The sequence below is a fragment of the Hevea brasiliensis genome, unplaced genomic scaffold, assembly GCF_030052815.1.
Source record: "Hevea brasiliensis isolate MT/VB/25A 57/8 unplaced genomic scaffold, ASM3005281v1 Scaf1, whole genome shotgun sequence".
In the NCBI taxonomy this organism is placed as follows: Eukaryota; Viridiplantae; Streptophyta; class Magnoliopsida; order Malpighiales; family Euphorbiaceae; genus Hevea; species Hevea brasiliensis.
Genome location: NW_026614585.1, coordinates 8,795,035 through 8,816,549, shown reverse-complemented (window position 1 = coordinate 8,816,549; position 21,515 = coordinate 8,795,035). Strand labels below are relative to the sequence as shown.

Genomic DNA, 21,515 nt, shown 5'->3' with positions numbered 1-21,515 from the left:
TATTAATATAATTTAATAAGTTTTGAAGAAATAATTTTGCAATTGTATATATAATATATAAAGATCGCCATTTTACAGAGATGTGAGAAATATAATAAAAAATAAATTAATAAAAAATTAAAATAATGTCCTTATTGTGTCTACATGCATATGCAAAATGAACAAGATATTTATTCAAATTGTGAGTATTAATTTTAAAAATAAAACTATAAAAGTCAAATAAATTATAATAAAAATTTAAATTATAATAAAAATTAAGTGTTGCTAAATTTTCAAATAAAAATTAAATGTTAATTTACATATTCAATTTAAATAAAAGATAACATTAAATTAATAGTCCAATAATTGAGAGCTATCTTGGTGGAACCATACCTGCCTCCAATTTCCAAAAATTGTGCTCTTGCCCTCATCCAAAGGCTTGGAATCTTACATTCCTAAACCCATTGAAAATACATTGATACATTACAAAAAAAATTGAAAAATCAAACATATAACAGCTTAATGAGCTTTTATTCTGAAGATAGACTCATCCTACCTCTGCAAACAGCACAAAGAAATTAAGGGTCTGGCAGAACAGACACTTCCATAAGAATATTTCAAAACATTGCAAGTGATTCCTAACTATGAATAATTAGTGAACAATCATTAAATTTTTTTTTCCGCTGCAGTCACGCCACTAAGCCATAAAAGAATAACAAAAGGTACTAATCCCACTGCTTATTCCGCCCTAGACTGACCAGCACGGGAAGACAGGATAATGCCAACAATGAGTCCATACAACGCCAATGCTTCAGCAAAAATGAGGATCAGAATCATTCCAACAAAGAGTTTTGGTTGTTGGGCATTAGCTCTGCCAAACAGAAGGGGGAAAAAAATAATCAATATTGAAGCACAATATATGAAGTTTTGCTAAGGCAATGCCATGAGCCATGATCAAATGTTCCACAAAGGCATTCTCAAACTTTTTAAAATTATCTAAAAACATTAAAAATAAAAATTTTCTCACGATAAACGAACATGTCAAAACTAAACAAATTATACAACCAGATACTTCCCTTTACCAACTTAACAACACTACAGGCTTGGCATAACTACAGAATATCTTTTAGGTTAAATTAATAATTACTCATCAATTAAACATGATGACACTGCTCCAGTAAACAATAGTCCATGTTTATTCATTTTTAGCTTTTTTTTTTTTCTTTTTGAAATTATTACAAGTAAAGCGACTTAAATTAAGCCATACCAACAGTGTACCTAGCCATAATTTGATGAAACCAACCATCAATACAAGGATAAAACCAACCATCCATATAAATAGAAATGAATAACTTCTGCATAAAAAGCTTTTTTAAAACACAACTCAACTTTTTGAAGCAAGCAAAAATATTAATATTGACCAAGATGCGGAATGGTTACATGATCACAACAAATAATGGAAATTTGATGATGCATGCAAAAGAAATATCTATTAAAGGAACTTAGTCTGCATGTATCTATGGTACATATTACACAATCATATTTCCTATCTCTCTGTCAGTTGAAGCTATAAAGAATGTAACCATGTCATTTCATATCCAAGGCAGTTTTTCTTTTTTTGGGGTAATAAAACAGACTGTTTACAAGCATGCATTGATGCATGAAAAGTGGTCACACTAGTTTGGAGGAAATTTCGTTTCACTTGAAGAAAAAAGTACCTAAGCCAAGACAATTTAGCCACTGATAACAAACCTTTTTAGGGCTATAATTTGTGTTAAACACATCAAGGCCACATTCCAAAGGCCAAGGCAAATACTCTTAACAAAGTGGCTCATATAACCTATGGTAATTACCCATATGAAAGTTGGTGTCAATGGTAAAAACCCATCGTGATGTGTGCCAATATCCAATACTACTACACTACTACCAACCATTCAATGACAGTTGAAAAACATTTGCATATGATACACTAGGGAGGAGACTTAATGACTTCGTTGAACAATCATGCTTTTGAACCATCAGTGATGGTTAGAACTTTCATAACACACATAGATTAACAAATGCAAAATTTGGAGCCAGCCACCAAATTCACTTTTCAAATCATGAAAGCAAAAAATAATGTTGGTTGAGGCACATAACACAAATTAATGACATGACAGTAATCAGTTAATGGCAGAATTAGGTCCAAAAAGGACAGAAGATGTACCTGACACCAGCATCACCAACAATTCCAATGGCCATTCCAGCAGAAAGCCCAGCAAGGCCACAAGCAAGACCAGATGAGAGATGTGCATACCCATCAAAAAGGTAATATGACTTGGCCTTGGGGTTAATTCCAGTACTGATAATAACTGCAATAATCAACCCATATATACCCAACACACCAGCCATAACAACTGGAACAATTGACTTCATCACAAGTTCAGGCCTCATCACTCCCATTGATGCCACGCCAACACCACTCTTAGCTGTTCCATATGCTGCTCCCATACCTAAACCCAATGAACTTTAATATTCATATCAAAGAGACTCGAATTTTTTTTTTATATATATATTTTAAAGCACTTGAATACAATGTCTCAAGTAAAACGTGAATTGGGTTGTGAACTCCAACTGGTTTGTAACCAGAACTTGAATACAACGTTTTCAAGCAAAAAGTGAATTGGGTTGTGAACAGCATATAGTTTGGAACTAAAGTTAAATTAATTGAGTAAAACTGATCTTAGCTAATAAAACAATGTTCAATTTGAATCTTAATGATCTCCGTCCCTCCAAATCATGAGAAACAAACAAGGGATCCTAAACTAAGCAAGCTTATACAATGGGCTACAACAATGAACAATGACAATACTAATAATATAACCAAAGATCTGCAACATCACCAATAACATTAAACCTTCCCAATCGCGAAAAAGCTAGGAATTTAAGATTAAGAAACCGCCAATAATAAACAAAATGGGATCACTTAAGGCATATAGTTGCATCAGACAGATCCAACAATCAGACACCTAAACTTGATTTTCTATCTGATTCTCGGAAACAAACATATAAAATTTAAAATTGACAGATTCACACAGTGAGATCTAAAACAAAAGATAGACAATTAAAGACAAGGAAAATTATAGAGTTATGGTTACAGGAGAAGACAAGAGCGGCAGCGGCGCCGAGGAAGCCAAAGAAAGGAGCAGTTTCATCGCCGCTGAATCCAGAAGACATGGTTAATTAAGGGATGTAAAAAAAAAAAAAACGGTGTCGTTTGGATCTGAGATCGCAGAGAGTGTCTGGAGTATCGATCCCTCCTTGATCTCTCTCTGGTAGTTTGTTTTTGGTGGTGAAAGGAACTTTGTGGAAGAGAAAGGTTCTGTTAAATTTTTATAAATCTAAAAGCCAACTCAATGGGTTTGGATTAAACTTTTCAGAAGTGGGCTTGGGCTTGGGCTTAAAACATATATATCCCATAAAATTATTTTAATAAAAAAATAAAAATAATTTTTACAATTTGCCAATAATCATAATAAGAAAAAAATTTTGTTTTTAAATTTATTTTTAGAAATAACATTTTTAAAATTATTGTAGAAATAATTTTTAGAAGAAACTAAAATTATTCGACGTCCCTAATGACCTGACCTGAAGGCCCAATTGCAGAGAGAAGTATTAGACGACCAATGAAAGCTTAACAGCCCGAATTTGAAGTTACCAAGAGAAAATTCATTGAGAAATTAACTCCACAATTAGATATCATCAACTAAAACCAATTTGATTTTCTATCAAAAATTTTCCAACCAAATGTCTACAATTTGCAACAGCCATTGTTTGGCATACTCTAGTGTGATTACATATACACCCACATACATGTATTAATAAATAAATGGAATAATAGCGAGACGGTTGCTTGGATAATTGTCAAATTTACGAAGATACCACCTGTGTGTTTCTGCCGCTGCAAATACTAGATTTGCCACCTGCCACCACCCAACACAAAAACATTCAGGTCTTGTATGGTGACTGAAGGAAAGCTCAATTAAAAAAGAAGCATTTTCCAAATACTATGAACAAGGAATAATACCACAAATGCAAAAAGGAACCAAATGGTAAGGTCTGCTCCTCCACTAGCAACAACCATACCAGCATATATAATCTGTGCATCATTTCCATAAAGCAGGAAGAAGCATAAAAAGTGGGCCTTAGGCTTTTCAACCACTTAATCAAGGAGAGAATCACAAAATGTGCTCGAGTGAGAACGACTGACTTACAATCTCAGCCAGATAGTGTGGAGATGAAACAATCTCAAACCAATCACCGTAAGGGATAACATATTCATCAATTCCTCTTCCATGTTCTCGTAGTGACCCCTAATTAACAACAGGACAGTGAATGTGAGGATTTTGAGTCGGCTTATTAAATTTGCAGCAGTTTCATCATCCTTGTTAACATATATGAAATCAACACAGATGGATGAACATGGATAGGTGCCTTACAGAATGATTTCACCCCATTTTGTCTCATACAAGTTCATTTGACAGTTGTCTATGCTCCATACAATCAAGAAAAAAGAGAATAAAGAAATGTTAAGGACTGATGTTGTACATGTGCTTGTGTGTGCGAGTGTGCATGTATTACTAACCCACTGTCTTCTCCAATTCCCACTAGCTTGAAAAATCGAGAGGCTGCGAGAGAAACTAGTGCCACAATTCATCAATAGAAATAACTTACACTATTTTCATGATGCAACTATGTTACATCACAACTGAACAAATTTAATGAACATGATATCATTGACTAAGATGCACATTCATTCACATGAAGTAGTTTTTAATAGATATTAACTATAACAAGATGTACTAACTTCAGAGAAAAGTGATTTTCCATCTAAAATATTTATCACCTTGACTTCATTTTATTGAAAAATCAAACTGTCCAAAATCTTCCTTTTGGATAATTGACCCTTGCACTGACCAACCTATTAAGGACATGCTTCTATAATTGAATATTTATCATCTTTGAAGACAAGTTATCTCAAAGAGTTAAATTAAAATCATTTGGCTTAATCTTAAAAATGGTTAATAAACTTGTTGATAAATTTAAAAACATTCACTAAACTTCAATTTGTATTGACCAAAACATATAACCTTTATTTTTATTTCAGTAAGGTCACTATTACTAAATTTTTGAAGAGATTAACCAAATTTGTTTTTTTATGTGTTCACCGAGTAAGGAAAAAATTTTAATGTCCTATAGCATATTTTCAATCATAGAACTAAATGAAAAAGATTTTACCTAGTTACATTATCAAAATCTTACATAAAACTCTACAAAAAGCTAGCAAGTGAACTTGTTAAAACAAAGAAAAACTAAGTGATTTTGCTTATAAAAACTAAACTTTGGTAATTGCGTTGAATTAGCGATAAAGTTAATGACTATAAATGTATAATTTTTTTTTTCTTATACAAGGAGAAGAATGAAGACCACAACAGCCATCTTTAGTCATAATTAACTCATGCCCAACAGGAAAATTCTTACCTATACTAGATGTATATGCACCACCACTCACATGGTTAGAGCTCTACCCATGAAAGTTGTGGCATGTATAAACAGAGTATATGCAAGAAAAATCCATTAAAATTCCAACAAAGATATAGAATTTTAGTTGGAAAAGTAAAAAAGCTAGTAACTTTTTTTAGGAAAAGCAATTACAAAACATTGTTAATCCACAATTTGCTTTAAATGAGTGAGTAATCATGAAATTGTGGTACTCACAAGAATTGCATGGCAACGAAGCTGATGAATCCAACCCCAAAAGAAGATGGTAGCACCAACCCACTGGCACCATCCAAGCTTCAAAAGCGGATTCACAAAGTCATACCAATCAAATTCAATGGCCTGCATTGTGTCCTTGCCTTTAACAATAAACTGAGTAATTTCATTTGTGCCAAATTTAAACATCTCAGGTGCACAAGTGCAGCAGAGTGACAAGGGTGCTGCTACGTAGAAGCTGATTTCAAGAAGAATTCTATGAATCAGTGACACGTCCAAAAAGAAATATATTGCATAACAAATTCTTCAATATCAAACAGAAAGATGGTTTATAATATTCATTAATGAAGGTGTGTAGCATATGCAAGTGGTCAACATGAAAATAATATTTTTCTTTCCACATTAGTGTTACATCTTTTTCCCCCCTTTTTGTGTGTAAGCATGTGTGCATGTGTGCATGTGTGAAAGACTGCAAAAACATATCTAGTTTAGAGGGTCTTCAAGGAACTCACTACAAGCCAGTAAGATAGCCGAAAATGTGCATCCGAGCTGAGGGGTTGTAGTTAAATACATACATTGTCTCCAAAAGACGTCTTAAGACTTGAACTTCCATTAATAGCAGCAAAAACACAGAAAGCCAAATGCTGCATCTATGCTCTGAAGAAATCAAATGCAATTTATGAAATGGAAAGATGTTAGAACCTCCTGCCAAGTAGCTGGATATACTAGAGTAAAAGTATGGCTCAGGCACCAATGATGCTGTTCTATATGCATATATCCATGTAGTAAGAAGAAGGAGGGTTGTCCAGACCACAGCCATCATATAGAAATGAGAGAAGAATCTTTGAGGAACAGTGAATTTCTACATGTCAAAATAGAGTAAATTAGGAAGCCTGGAAATATAATCATAATTACAAAACAAACATCTTCACCGAAAAATGCATATAAAAGATTAGGAAACTATCATTGCTACACAACAAAAGAATTCACCATAATAGGAAATGGCAGGACATCTGGGAAAAAAAAAAGAAAACTGGGTTTCAAATTTCTACCAACAAATCTCTATTCCATTTTGCAAGTTCCAGAATGTTGATTCATGAAAACTTAGTATGTTGATTCGCAAATGTACTAATCAACACAAAGAATCAATTTCATGAATTAGGCTACTAATTATATTAGTCTATTCCTTGTCAGAAAAACCTTAGATGATCAACTTCTCTAGATTCTAAGTGTGTACATATGTATAAATCTTCAGCAAACAATAGAAGTAGGGCATATAAATAGCTTTCACCTCCTTTAACCTTTGAATTGACAATAGCCAATCATCACAGCAGCAATAGAATGGAAGAGAAACTCAATGATCCATCCAACTAAATCCAGCACAACTTATTGTTTCACTCTTCCAAAGTTCAGTGCTTCAAAAGCAAAAGGAATCGCAACAAAAGTTATAAAAGGGGGATTAACAACTTACATGGTAAGGCGATGATTGCATGATCTTTCCTCTCTTTGCAAACTCCAAAACAAGTCCATGAAATAAACCAAGCCTAGAATAAGGCAAGGAAGCTATAACTATAGGCAGAATCCCAGCTATCCAAGCAGCCCTTAACAAACCCACAAGCCCAATCTCCATTTTTGACAGGAACCCAAATCGAAGTGGAGTGTTTTACAATTCCCAGAACAACAGTCTTCTATCAAAACAAACCATGGATTGAACTGTATATTAAAGAAACAAGGTTTAGTGAATATGTTAATGTGAAGCGGCGCCTCATCACTAACCAGCATCACCAACACCACCTATCCACACACCGTTCCAAAAGCTCCAGAAAATTTATTCTAAACCCCACCCAGAAAACAAAATCAAAACCTAGATTTTCTTTTCTGCAGTTTAAAAATCGGTTATTTTTGGCTCTGTTGAGGATGACAGGGCTAACTCTCAATCTGGAGGTTTTTTTTTTAAACAAACTCTCAATGTGGAATTTTGACAAAGAAACAAATTGGACTCTCCTTTCTCTATTGTAAAAAAAAAAAATTTAACTAATTAATTATTTTAATTGTGAATATTCTTTAATTTAAATAAAGACTTAATTTTCTTTTTTATTTAGTTATTTAATTATAAAAATAAATAATAATTTTTTAGCAAAATATAAACATAAACAGCATATATTATTTTTTCCTCAGTCTTTTTACAGGCTTTTTTAACAAAATATTATATTTACTTTTTATAATTTATGACATATAATGTAATAACCAAAAAGAAAAAGATTTTTAGTGAAATCGTTTATTTAATAGATCAATTTAAGAAATTTATTATATTAAACTTTTTAATTACAATTTACTTTGATTCAAAACAAATTAATAAAAAAATATTTCTGAATAACAAAAAAATTATTAATTGTTTTTAAACATCAAAATATTAAATTTAATTGTATATCACTATTTAACAAAATTAAAATAAATTTTATAAATTAAATATTAATCTATAAAGTGTCTTAATATTATATTACATTATTAAAATTATTTTTAGACAAAAACTAATTAATAATAACAGTAACATAAAAACCTAATCTATAATAACTTTAAGTCTTAACTCTATATTTTTTAAATTACAAATTTCATTCGTTGCAAATTTATTATATAATTAATTTTATTTTTTTGAAATTAATTAATTTTATTTGACTAGTTATATTAAAATTTCAAATGGGTATAGGATAAGCAACTCTTATTTTAATTGAAATTTTTTTAATTATAAAAATTCATGCACTTTGAATTATAAACCTGTAATTAATTTAATTTAGTTTAATTTTCTTCTAAATCTCATTAAACAATATATGATTTTGCATAAATTTTTAATCTTTTCACTTATGGAAAATATTAATATTTAATTTTTTTATAACATTTTTTCTTTTATTTTTCTATAAATATATAGATCCAACTTAATTAAGAAGTATTCATTCTAAACCTAATTTAATTTGGATTTATAATATTTATTAAAAAATTTTTTTTTTTCTCTTATAGTCATAGTTATTAGGAAAAGACATCATATTATATATTTTCTTTAAATTTTTGTATTTAGATTCAATATAATATAAATTAAAAATATAAATATATGATATCTATATATTTAATTAATAAATTTCACTAAATATCGTATATCTTAAATTCGTGATGAATCATGTGTAAATAAAATTTTTCTTATTAACACATCAATTAATATATAATTATGATATTTTCTCACCATAAAAAATTAAAATATAAGAAATATATATCATTGAAATTTAATAATAATTTAATAAATAATAAATATCATATCAAATTATATATTTTATGTAAATGTTAAACATTAAAAAAAATATTTAAGGAAAAAAATTATCTCTAAACATTTTAAATAAATATATCCCATCAGAAAAAGCTCAAGACTATTCAATAATATCTGTTATGCCCATTTCTAGAGCGCAGTCTAATCAAATCATTATTTAAAAATTAAAAAAGATTAAGTATTCTTAACTAAATTTTTTTTATAAATCAAATATAATAGATGTATTATTGTATTTTTTATTATTCCCCTAATAAAAATAAATATTTTATATCCAATTAAACTTTAAAACCAAAGTTTTGGATTACTTATTTTTTTTAAGATAATATTAATATAATTAAACATAATATAATAAGAGAATTTAATTATATTAAAAATTTTAAATAATAATTTTTTAAAAAACAATTTGCACGGTGTAATGATGTAAATTATGTTAGTTTCTTGATGTATCTTTATTAAATTTCTAGAGTTTTCTTAAGACTGTGTGAGAGGTTTGAGTTCAAGCCCTTAAAAAAAAAATAAAAATTATGATTCTATTTTTTTTTATAAAAAATAATTTTATATAAAAAATATTATGAAAATATTTATTTGATTGTAATGTGTTTTCATATTTTTATTAAAATTATTAAAATAAAAAATAATTTGAAAGAAAATCATTTTCCTTTTATTTTCATGAATATCTTATTAGAAAATATAAAAAATAATTTTTTATAAAATAAATGAAATTTAAATTAAAGTCTTCTAAATAGTCCATAATTTTTTTAATTTAATCCAATTCTTTCACATTGTTAATGAATAAAAATTTTCTTTTTATTAAACATATAGAATTTTAAAAAAATGAAAAAAAAGGACAATTTTAATTTAAAGAACCCAACGGGATTCCAATAAAACAAATAGTGATTAACATAATCACCCAATTCTTCCCTAAGTACCCCTTTCAAGGATTTTAGATTCCTGAAAAATTCATAGAATTGCGTTAAAAATTACCTTATTTAGCTTGACCTTGTAATTACGAGGACTGGCGTGGCGTGAGTTTGAACCTAGCGTTTGAGGAGAGGCCGGAAAACTCATATAGGTTGAGAGAGGAAGGAGGAGAAGAAGAAGAAGAAGAAAAAGAAAAGGAAAGAGAGGAGGGGGAGGTGGACAGCATTTGTTTGAGTTGCTGTTTCACGCTTTTTTGCTGGGTTTCGAAAATTTAGACGAATTTTCTTTTTTCCTTTTTTTATAATTTTTATTCTTTTTTATTTAAAAATGAGAAATTTTTAAATAATTAAAATTATAAAAATAATATTTTTTTTTACCATGTAAAGGAATTGAATTAATTAAGAAAAATTGTGAACTAAATTAACTAAATAAAAAATTAAAAAAAAAAAAACTCAATTGGATAAAATGCATTGGGTGTCCTTAAATCATTTGTGGCATTGGAAAATGCAAGGTTACTTAAGATTCAGAGATCTGGAAGCCTTTAACATGGAGCTTCTGGCAAAATAAGGAAGGAGACTGATTAATAATCTTAGTTCTCTGCTTGCTAGGCTGCTCAAAGGGAAGTAGTTCCCACACTTCCTTTTTATAAGCTAGACAAAGTAATATAAGCCTCCTGGGGTTGGCAAAGTAATACTATGTGGAAAGAAATTAATTGAGAAAGGAATTAGATGGCTCATTGGAAATGGAGAACAAGTTCTATGTAAGGATGATTTATGGATTGGGAATTCCTTTCCATGTCACCGTTAGGTCAAAGAAGGACATGATGTTTCTATTACATGGGTCTTTCACTTAATAAAAGTCCAATTCATCTAGAGGGGTGAAATAGGATGGTAGGAGTCTCTCTCCCTTAATTAGTAATATTTGTTCTAGTTGAGTGTGAAACATCTTTAAAATTTGGAAGGGAGAGCTTTGCCTCCTTTGTGAGCCTGTCTAGCACGAATTCGAATTAATTGGGCAAATGAGTTTCTGATATCGGTAATTTCTATCAAATAAAAACTAATAGATCCCAATTCAAACTCTTTGGAAAATGCAAATTGTAAAATAGCACTTCTTAAAAGCAGCAGCACAGAACATTCTCTCAATGCGAGTTAGTATCTTCAGAGGGAATGACAGAATGATATGGCACTTTGATAGGCGTGGAATTTATTTAGTGAAGTCAGGATACTTTTTAGCTCGGCTGCTAACTAGTTCATCAAAGAATGTTAACACCACAAGCCAGGCCCCTCCTCGCAACAAGTGTCCTCTACTTTTTGGAGAAAGATTTGGAATATTGTGATGCCATCCAAATTGTTAATCTTTCCATGGACTGCCCTCAAAGAATGCATCTCTACTAAGGAATTGCTTCATAGGCGACTGCTTAACATGATGCCGCATTGTTTTTTTTTTGTGGAGAAATAGAAACTGTTCGTCACCTTTTCTTTGACTACCCAAGGTCAATAGATGTGTAGATTCGTTCCCCTTTTCGCCTCAGATCATCTATGACAAGGGGAGCTTCATTGATGGACTGCTGGTCGGATTTATCATCTGCGATGTATGGTCAAGATGGGGACAAAGAGCTTATTCTGCTTCTGGTATTGATTCTCTGGCATATATGGAAACGTAGAAATGCTTTCATATTCAATGGCCGAAAAATAGAGTACAAGGACATAATTTCCTTAGCTTTGAATCATTTTGAAGATTTCAAGACAGCTAATGATGGCTAGTCTCTCCACACGAGTTGACCAGATATAGATGCGACCAACAGGTGATCTCAATAAGATCAACTTTGATGCTGGAATATCTAATGAAGGAAACAGGGCAGCAGTAGCTGTTATTGCTCGTAACTATAAAGTTCAGGCCCTTGGGTGCATTTGCAAGAGAGTCCCTCCATTAATAGATCCTCTCATTGAGGAATGCTTGGCATTCCGTGAAGCTATCTTATGGGCAGAAACAGGGGCTTTCGCAAGGTTATTGTTGAAGGAGACTACCTCACTATCTTTCAAACTCTCAGTGGAGTACCTCCACAGTAGACATTCAAGGTTTAATTGAAGACATTTCCGGGCTTGCAATTAAATTCTTTTTCACAAGGATAGGCAATAGAGTTGCTCACAGTTTAGCTGCCAAGACACTCCATGATACATCCTCGTAATCCTTTTTTGCAAACCCAAATAGCAACTAGACAACACAAAGGCGACCAGAAGCCACCCCCATAACATCATGTCGAAGTCAAGAAACCAAACCCAAATGGCATTGTGTCGACTTGAGACATTTCATGATTTTAAATTTGAAATTTTCCCTTTATTCATGGATGGATTACTTTTTCCCCTCAATGGCTCAATCATTGACATGGGTTACCGTTAAATGAAGAAACAAAATCAGAATAAGATCATTTTCATAATCAAAATATATATATGCATCAGAGCCTCAATGATCGGAGATATTTTGCATCCATGAAATTATGAGGCTATAAGGCTAATGGTATTTCAATTGCCGACGCTCTTTGAAAGTAATAACAGGCCAAGGTCCACCATGATGGCTAAGGACTGAGGCCCATGTGAGATGCTACAAGCCTTTTTATGTGAAGGGTTCGAACTGGTGATTAGTTGTTGATCCTTTCTGTACAAGAACGAGTGTGCATGTGTGTGTGTTCTTGTGAGACTATTATTAGTGTATGAAAATGATACTAATTATGCAAGCATATTATGTGAATATTTACGAATTTGATTTATTGTTTTCATTTTATAAATGAAGAGCACCATTACTAAGGCTTGTTGGGTTGGACAACGCTAGAGTGTCTTTCTGAAGCATACTAATCCATGAACTAAACACTAATTATTTATGTATATCAATAAATTATATCAAAATAAATTCTAATTGGGCAAAGAAATTATTGTACAGAAGCATTATATATGTTGTACATTGAAAATCAATATGAATGCCTCTTGTAGACATTAATCACATAAGTTACCTAATTTAAAGTAGTAGTTTATTTTTAAAAAATTGAGAAAAAATAATCTTTCAATTTTCAGGAAGTTGACATTTATTTTCAATTAAATAAGTCAATTTTTAATATTTTTTAAAAATTTAAAATTTTCTAACTCACTTACCCCAATTAAACATGGCCTAAAGGACAAGCTAACTAGAAATGCTCCATCAACGGGGGCATTTTGGCTTTGTATGGTTTTCTATTTCCCCTTTCCCTCTACCTTTCCCTTTCCCTTTCCCTTTCCCTTTCCCTTTCTCTTTTCCTTTCCCTTTCTTCTAGAGATAGACATGTGTAACTTAGCATATTCATACTTCTTCCTTACTTCAGTATAATTTTTATTAGCTTTAATTAGATTAAGGGATGGCAATCTTTCAATTTATTACCTTTATTTTTTTAATATAAAGATTTAAATATATTATTACTAAATGAGTATTATATTTTTAATTATTATACATCGAGTTAGATAATAATTATTATTTTTAATAAAGTATGATGTAATTAAATTATTTTATTAAATTTTAATAAAAATTTAATTATAATATATTATATTACGGCTCACGAGTATTGATTTGGTTGATCACAGTGTAATTAAATTTTTTTCATTAGCCTACAAAAATAATAATGATCCATTTTGGCTTTGTATGGTTTTCTATTTGCCCTTTCCCTTTCTTCTAGAGATAGGTATGTGGAACTTGGCACATGCCTGCTTCTTCCTTACTTCACTTGATGTTACATTTACATTGCCATTTATTTTATTTCTAAATATTTTATGGGATTGCAATCTTTCAATTAATGCTACATTTAATTGGGTGTAATATAATTAAAATTTTTATAATTTAATAAAAAATTATATTATATTATATTATATTATAGTCGGCAAACGTAATTTAAGTATATAAAATTATTTTGCTTACTTTTTAATTTTAATTTAAATTTTAAAAGGGAATTTGATTATTAAAATTTAATTGTAGTAATATTTAAGAAATATAGATTCCTCAATAAAAAAAAAAAAGAAATATAGAAATATTTAATATAAATGTTTATTGCAAAAGAAAAGTACGAGTCAAAGTCATAAATTGGAGCAAGTAATTAATAAAAAAAGAAAAAGTTGATGAAGGAGCAATTAACGGTGAAGGCCAGAAGAAAAATATGGTGTAATTTTGGCATTTTCTGTGATGCAGTAACAACGTGCCACGTTTTATACAGAATCAATAACGCTTGGACCCACCACATTCGGTCAACGTAAGACAGTAATGAATGGTTCTGTTTTGCTCCACGTGTACATATCCGAATAACCGGTGTGGGGAACAAGAGACGTGGTTTACATCATCTTCTCTCTTCTATGTTTCAATCCATTATTTATTATTATTATATTTTTTTGGTCTTCATTTTTATTTATTATTATTATTATTTCATTTAGAATTTTAATAATAATCAACCAACATCTCCTAGTTAATTAATCTTAAAATAATATTTATAGAGCTAAGATATTTATAAAATAATTTTCTATCATCATGTATAGTCAATTATGGCTTGAGAGGATGATGATGAAAAAGACGGTGGATTGCAAGTGCATGGCCTACCACAAGCCATCAATAATACCCATTTTACGTTTTTTTTTTTTAATAATGGCATATTATCAATTAATTCTTGAGTTTTTATTTAAAAGTTTAATAATAATTAGATAATATAAAGATTTGAATTATAATAAGGATGACAATAGTAAAGTATCAATAATTATTCTCTTATCTATTGAATTTGAATATAGGAAAATATCTAGTTAGTTAATAATCACCGAATGATTAAATCAGTAATGAAAACTGAATTATAATAGAATAGGTAAAATTAATTAATACGCATACCTGATAGCTTTTATATAAGTTTTAATATAAATTTCTATTAGAATTAGAAATTTATAATTAAATTAAGATTATGAGTTCTCACCAAGTATCTTACAGTTAATCAATTCAGGTTATGCGCTATTTAGTATTTAATTATTCATTATTCACATTTTAATATTATTTGACTGGCTATAGTATTAATACTCAACCCAATTTTTAAATTTAACTATTATTTTAAATATTTAAATTTATTTAAATCTACTATAATTTATCTTAAACTAGATGCGTTGCTATCCATAAACTAGATGCACAGCGACCAAAGGGCAAACTCTCTAACTTTAAAAAGGTTTGTGCTATAGTGGGATTGGTGAATTCCAACCTAGGCCACATTGGCGATAGATTACCCCAAGGGCAAAGGCAAAGGCAAAGGCAGTGCTGTGATACCAACTTTTGTCTTTGCACTAAAAGTTTTTAGACAAATATTTGAAGGATAAGGGACTTGGATAGTTCCTCCAATTGTCCATATACACCTTATTGCTAATTCCATGGTCTCACTTTTGGTAACATTGAACATCAACATTTTGGACAAAAGCACCATTGCAAGCTGACCCAAATTTTGGGATTTATTGAACACCCTTCAAAATTTGTGTTTATCCTTTTGGGAATTGAGAATGGGACAAGGACTTTGAGATACCATAAGGACCCATTGTTCATTGTTCCATTTCACCAAATAATGGCCTCTATGACTAATAATAAAGTACTTCACAAAGCAATGAGTGTTGTGTGCACTGTATTTTTAAAGTGAGAATTTAGATTTAATTTTTAAAGAAAATATTATTGAAAAGTATAATTGCAAGTTTCGAATGAATTAATTTTTTGTGAACAATAAAATGAATATAAAGATATATCTCAATAAAAAAAGACATTTCATGGGTAATGTTTATTGATAAAAATATACATGTAAACATGTAAAATGATGATTAAATTTTGTGATATTGACCCATTGAATATGTAGTTGTAGTTATTAATTACATGTGAAAATATTTTTATTTTAATATTTTAAATTTAAGAGATCAATTTTATTATGGATGGTGTATGGGTTATTTATGAATGAAAATTATTTTTTTACTTTTAATAAAATCAATAATTTTTTTTATTGTCATAAATATTTGAATCCTAATTTTAAAATTTCAAACTTTTGAAAATAGTAGGTAAACATTTATTTGTCAAATATTATTGTTATTTTATTTAAACGAAATTCAATTTTAAAGAAAAAACCACCCCATTAAACAGAAATTAAAATTATGTGAATATATGGATATTTTTATAAAATTATACTTAATGAAATTTTATATTATAATTAATTAACTATTTATTAAGAATATTTATTAAGAATATATCGTAAAAAATGTTTTTTTAATATATTAGTTAATAAAATATTAAAAAATAATTTAAAATTAAATTTAATAAATTTTAATTATATTAAAATAATAAAATAATTTTTTTAAAATAATTTTTTTAATAATATTTAAAATAATACTTTTATTTTTTTAAAATCAATTTTATCCCTCTAACCTGAAAACATAAAAAACACATCTATTTCTTACCAGAAATACAGTTTATATCATTGATACAAGAGCCTGTGTAACAAGAAATATAATTTTAATTACTCATATTATTATAATTATAATCTGAGTCCAAATTAAAATTCTTTCTAAATTGATAATAAATTATTTTTTTAAAATTAAAAAAATATATATATCTGTATAATTAATTTTAATTAGATAAATTATTTATCATTATATATAATTTAATTAGGTATAAGTCATATATCTATTTAATTAGTTCTTATTTTATTTGATGTATTTACTTAATAATTAAATAAGATAAGAATCGTTATTAAAAAAATAAATTTTTTAAATATATTAATTAAAAAATATTACAAAATAATTTAAAATTAAAATTAATAATTTTTTTAATTATAAGAATATAAAAATAAGAAAATTATTTTTTAAATTATTTTTTAAAACAACATTTTAAATCTGAAAAACTGTGGAGGCCAAACGCAAACACGTATGAATTATTGGAAAATAATTGTGTGGAGGTGTTTTCATAACCACGTGGGTGTGTCCATGTGTAGTAAATGAGTAAGAAATGCAGAATTAATGTTAAACTAAATGGGGACCATTGGATTAGTGATGGATAAAAGTCACGAACTACTTTTAATTAATTAAATATTAATAATCCCTAATTTATTATTTTAGTTGGGTGCCAATTAAGTCAACAAAATAAATAAATAAATAAATAAATAAACAAATATATAAATATATAAATATATACACGGCTTCACATGATTAAAAGGTTTGGTTGGGCTAAAAATAAATTGAGTTGATTTTGATAAAAATTTAATTTTAATTCGATTTATTTTAAAAAATAGTTGAAGTGGAGTTTAATTTTTAAACTTATTTAATAGATGAATCATGTTTGAATTTAGCTTACTCATTTAATAGGTTTATAAACTGATTTATTGATTACTCATTCAATTAAAATTAATTATTTAATTTTTAAATTTATTATCTTAAAATTAATTAAAATTATATTAATTTTAAATTTAAAATTTATTAATGCGATTAATGAGTCGAGTTATTTAAAATTCAGTTTAATCAAACTTTGACTTAATGAATCAGATTTAAATTTATTAATATTGAGATTTAATCTTGAGTTCAAATATTTTTTAAGTCAAAAATTAGAATTGAATTTATATTATTTCACATCGAATTTTAAGTGGGCTTGAATAATAAAATATTTTAATTATCAAATCTATTTTATCCATGTATTTTAGGTGTTGACTTCTTCATAATAAAATTCAAACAATAAACAAAATAATTATATGATAATATACTTTCATAAAATAAAGTAAATTTATTAAAATATTATTTAAAATTTTTTGATGACATCTAAATTATTCTAATATCTTTTTTTTTTTTTTAAGTAGAATCTTGTTGAATGCTTAAAGCTTAATCATGCTTGAAATTCTTACTTTTAAGAAATAGCAATAATTTATTATCTAAAATAATAAAAAAGATCTTATAAAAGGTATGCTAAATAAAATTAACTATTATAATAATTATTAATTATTTTAGTAGATATTAACTATTAGTGGTTAATTATTTATACAGTAATTTGAAATAGGAATATTTGATAAAAATAATTATTGAAGTAGTTGTTAAATATAAAAATAGTTATTTCATCTTATTACTCTGATTAAAATGCTCCTTTGACCCCTTAAAAGTTAAGAGAGATAACTTTTCATGAACTACTTTCTCAACCTCTGAACACTAGAGTAAATATTATGTCATCAAATAATATAAATAAGAAAAATAGTATTTTAATTAAGATTAAAATACTAAACCCTACTTTAAAAGTTATTAAAAAAAAAAAACACTATCCATTAAGATAAGTTACTAACCTACTTTGCATGTAATTTAAACATGTAATGGATATCAAAAATTAATTATTGGGTTTCATCATAGTGACATTAGAATATTTTTAAAATCATAAAATTTTAAAATTGAATTCTAAATTTTATTAAAATTAATTATATAAAAAACCTATCCAATGAGAAGAACTTAAACAATTAATTAAGAAAATTAACAATTCTCACAAGTGATTTTAAGATAGTAAAAAAAAAACATGTATTTACAAATTTAGCCTAATAATAAATATATCTATATCTTTAAATTTAAATAAAAATTATTATAATAGGGAAACATCTCACATGAAATGATATATAAATTATGCATCTTCTCTTGTGGAATGTTTTGTGTTGTTGGCATGATTCATTTAAATAAGATTTTAAATTTAATTTCCATTTTTCATTTAATTTGAAAAGAATATAACAAATTGTAATACCATGAGAAACTATAAGATAGTAAGAATTATTTGTTCTTTAGAAAATATTTGAAAATTAAAAAGCATTTTTTGGAAAATATATAATTTTAAATATTATTAGAAAAAACTAATTTGGAAAAATTGTTTTTATTATTTTAATATTTCTATAACTAAAGTATACTATATTTAATTTTTAATATTATTTAATTATTTTATTAAAAAATATATATTTTCTTCACAATAATCCTAGTAATAATATTATAATTCTTGTTTTCAAGGGTTAATTAAAAAGTAAAAGAAATTCATTCTGCCTGAAAGATTTTAAGTTTGAATTTCGTCATTAATTTCTTACTCTGATGATATATTTAATTCAATTAATTTTATTCACAAAAATATCTTAAATTTTAACCTCAATTATCATGTTTAAAAAAATATTAAATATTATCAAATTAATAAAGTCCCTTTAAAAAAAAATTATCTATTGCATTTCCAAAATTTATTTTTAATTGATGATCAATCACATGTTATGTCAACATTCTTATTTTATCTACTCATTTGAATTCACAATTTTTTTCTTAAGAAAATAGTAACCATTTATCACTTGAATTATATATATATATTAAATATCAAAAGAAAAGGAAAGGGTTTAATGGGTGAATCAAATGGAAAGAAAAGTATAGATGTATACCTCTTATCATAGAAAGAAACAACTAAATTATATTTTGCATGTTTAAAAAATAATATAGATAATTTATTGAAAATTTACTGATAGTCACTCCCAGAGGAATTTAAAAGAAATATTGGAAATATGGATTGGATTGAAATTACAAATTTATTTTTTAATTAATAATTTAATTCGAATCCTTAATCTAATTAAAATTAAATATGTAACTTTATTAAAGTAAAAAAGATAAGTTTTTATATATGAACCAGATAGTGAGATAGTAACTGAATTTGGACCATGATATGTGACATTCTTAAAGAATGATTTTTCTCGACAGGGCCAAATAAGTCAATATTTATCTTTATATAAAATTGCGAACCAAACCGCTTTCCATATAACCTCAAATGTATCATTTTCCCAGTAAAGAGTATTTCAACTAACAATGAAATGAGTTTCAATTGCCATAAAAATATAATCTGTAGTGAATTCATATAATATTGCTAATCCCAATGAGAGTAACATAAATATTAACGAGTCAATTTATCAATTTCAATTATAACGATCGAGTCATTTGTATGTTTCCCATTGTCATTTTGAGATCGAATGGAAAGCATTTATAGTTACTCTACAAGATAAAGAAAGAGGTGATTGTAAGTACATCTTTCACATGTCTTGCCAAGGATGAATAGATTAAGGCAATGGAAGAAGAGATAGATTTTTTGAAATCAAACCAAGTATAGAATTGGTTGATTTACCAAAAAGGAGCAAATGGGGAAAGTCTCTTATGCTAATGTAATTGATATTCTGATGTATGTTATGATGTGTATTATACCTAATATCTACCATGCTATTGGGTTAGTTAGAAGATACAAATTCGATTCAGGATATCAAAATTGGAAAACGATTAATAGGATACTAAGGTATCTATAAGCATATTTATATTAAATATTTTTTTGTTAGATACATGATTACAAAGAGGTGAACATGCAGTATATATCTACACATGTTGATATCTACACATGTTGATTGCAAATCTCTTTTACAAAACCTATTGCAAAAGATATTTACAATAGACATGTTAAGTCATTAGGTTTGCATAGATGTTAATGTACTTGTATTATGCATTTTTCCCAAACATGTTCATATAGCTAAATTATTTTCATTGATTCATATACATATGTAAGTATATATATCTGGAATATATATTAGAACTTGAAAAGTATATTGTACAAATAAAGAGATTGACATTTTCACACAGGCAATTGCCTCCATAACTTTGGTTGTGACACTCCTTACCCGTATACAGTATAGCCGAGTAAGATATGCCACACAGTGTGTCGGAGCACCATATATTATCTTATTGATATTTATCATTTTTTAATTTATTTAATTATGGGTCACTAAGTGAAATTTCTTGAAATTGATATCCTTTACATCATTTATTGAAATTTTAAATTAATTTGAGGTTCCGAAAATTTTACAGAAAATCCGGCAGAGTGTCTGCTAAAAATGGAGAAAACAGTTCTTCGGAACTTGTGGAAAACACTTTCAAATATTTTTCCAATCATTCTCAACTCTAAGTAAACAACACCATCTCAACATTTCTCAACAATTTCTCAAATTTCATTCATTCAATTCATATCATAATCATGCTCAATTTATAAATAAATACTTAAATGTTATTTATGAACACAAATTTATAGATAATTACATCAATACATAATTACATGAGTTTCAAATGTACAAAATAAAAACTAATATTTATTACAAAATACAAAATCCCGAAAGATGCCTAGTAGTCCTACCAAGGATGCACTGAAATGGAGGTGACTCTGTACTTAATGCAGATTTGTAAATCTCACCCAGTCTGGGGTCTGCTGGGCTCTCTGTTAGCGTCTCTAATACCTACGCGATGGAAAATCCAACGCGCTAAGCAATACTGCTTAGTAGTGCCAATAATACAAGAAAATATAATATACAAATTAAAGTAAAAATTTCCTAGTTATTGTGTTTATAGGAAAATAAATAATTACTAATTTATTATTTAATTGTAGGCTAATTACATCTTATGATATTAAATCTTCCTAGCATTTTATTAATCGTTCTCAAGATGATTTTGAGCAT

The 21,515-nt window shown here is 27.8% G+C and overlaps 2 protein-coding genes across 3 annotated transcripts; both read right to left on the bottom strand.

Annotated features, from left to right (window-relative positions):
• Nucleotides 1–491: 491 nt before the first annotated feature.
• On the bottom strand, nucleotides 492–3,339 carry LOC110656024 (V-type proton ATPase subunit c4). The gene is made up of 3 exons (XM_021812542.2): nucleotides 3,117–3,339; nucleotides 2,186–2,471; nucleotides 492–850 (listed from the first exon to the last, which is right to left on the bottom strand). The coding sequence occupies exons 1-3, from the start codon at nucleotides 3,193–3,195 to the stop codon at nucleotides 718–720; spliced, it is 498 nt and encodes a 165-aa protein (XP_021668234.1). The 5' UTR covers nucleotides 3,196–3,339; the 3' UTR covers nucleotides 492–717.
• A 429-nt stretch (nucleotides 3,340–3,768) lies between these two features.
• Nucleotides 3,769–7,687, bottom strand: LOC110656001 (polyprenol reductase 2). 2 transcript variants are annotated; one of them, XM_021812527.2, is made up of 6 exons: nucleotides 7,205–7,687; nucleotides 6,246–6,595; nucleotides 5,737–5,971; nucleotides 4,233–4,331; nucleotides 4,027–4,117; nucleotides 3,769–3,941 (listed from the first exon to the last, which is right to left on the bottom strand). In XM_021812527.2, exons 1-6 carry the CDS (start codon nucleotides 7,361–7,363, stop codon nucleotides 3,889–3,891), a joined length of 987 nt encoding a protein of 328 aa, XP_021668219.2. In that variant the 5' UTR covers nucleotides 7,364–7,687; the 3' UTR covers nucleotides 3,769–3,888. The 2 variants fall into 2 exon arrangements, with proteins under 2 accessions (XP_021668219.2, XP_021668210.2); XM_021812518.2 differs by having other exon boundaries at nucleotides 3,770–3,941; nucleotides 4,046–4,117; nucleotides 7,205–7,685.
• Between the last annotated feature and the right edge of the window lie 13,828 nt (nucleotides 7,688–21,515).

Coding starts and splice junctions, on each gene's coding strand:
- LOC110656024 (XM_021812542.2), bottom strand. CDS start 3,195: ATGTCTTCTGGATTCAGCGGCGATGAAACTGCTCCTTTCTTTGGCTTC. Junction 2,472..3,116: donor TGCCGCTCTTGTCTTCTCCT/GTAACCATAACT, acceptor CATTGGGTTTAG/GTATGGGAGCAGCATATGGA. Junction 851..2,185: donor GTTGGTGATGCTGGTGTCAG/GTACATCTTCTG, acceptor TCTGTTTGGCAG/AGCTAATGCCCAACAACCAA.
- LOC110656001 (XM_021812518.2), bottom strand. CDS start 7,363: ATGGAGATTGGGCTTGTGGGTTTGTTAAGGGCTGCTTGGATAGCTGGG. Junction 6,596..7,204: donor TGCAATCATCGCCTTACCAT/GTAAGTTGTTAA, acceptor TTTGACATGTAG/AAATTCACTGTTCCTCAAAG. Junction 4,118..4,232: donor CACACTATCTGGCTGAGATT/GTAAGTCAGTCG, acceptor AATGATGCACAG/ATTATATATGCTGGTATGGT.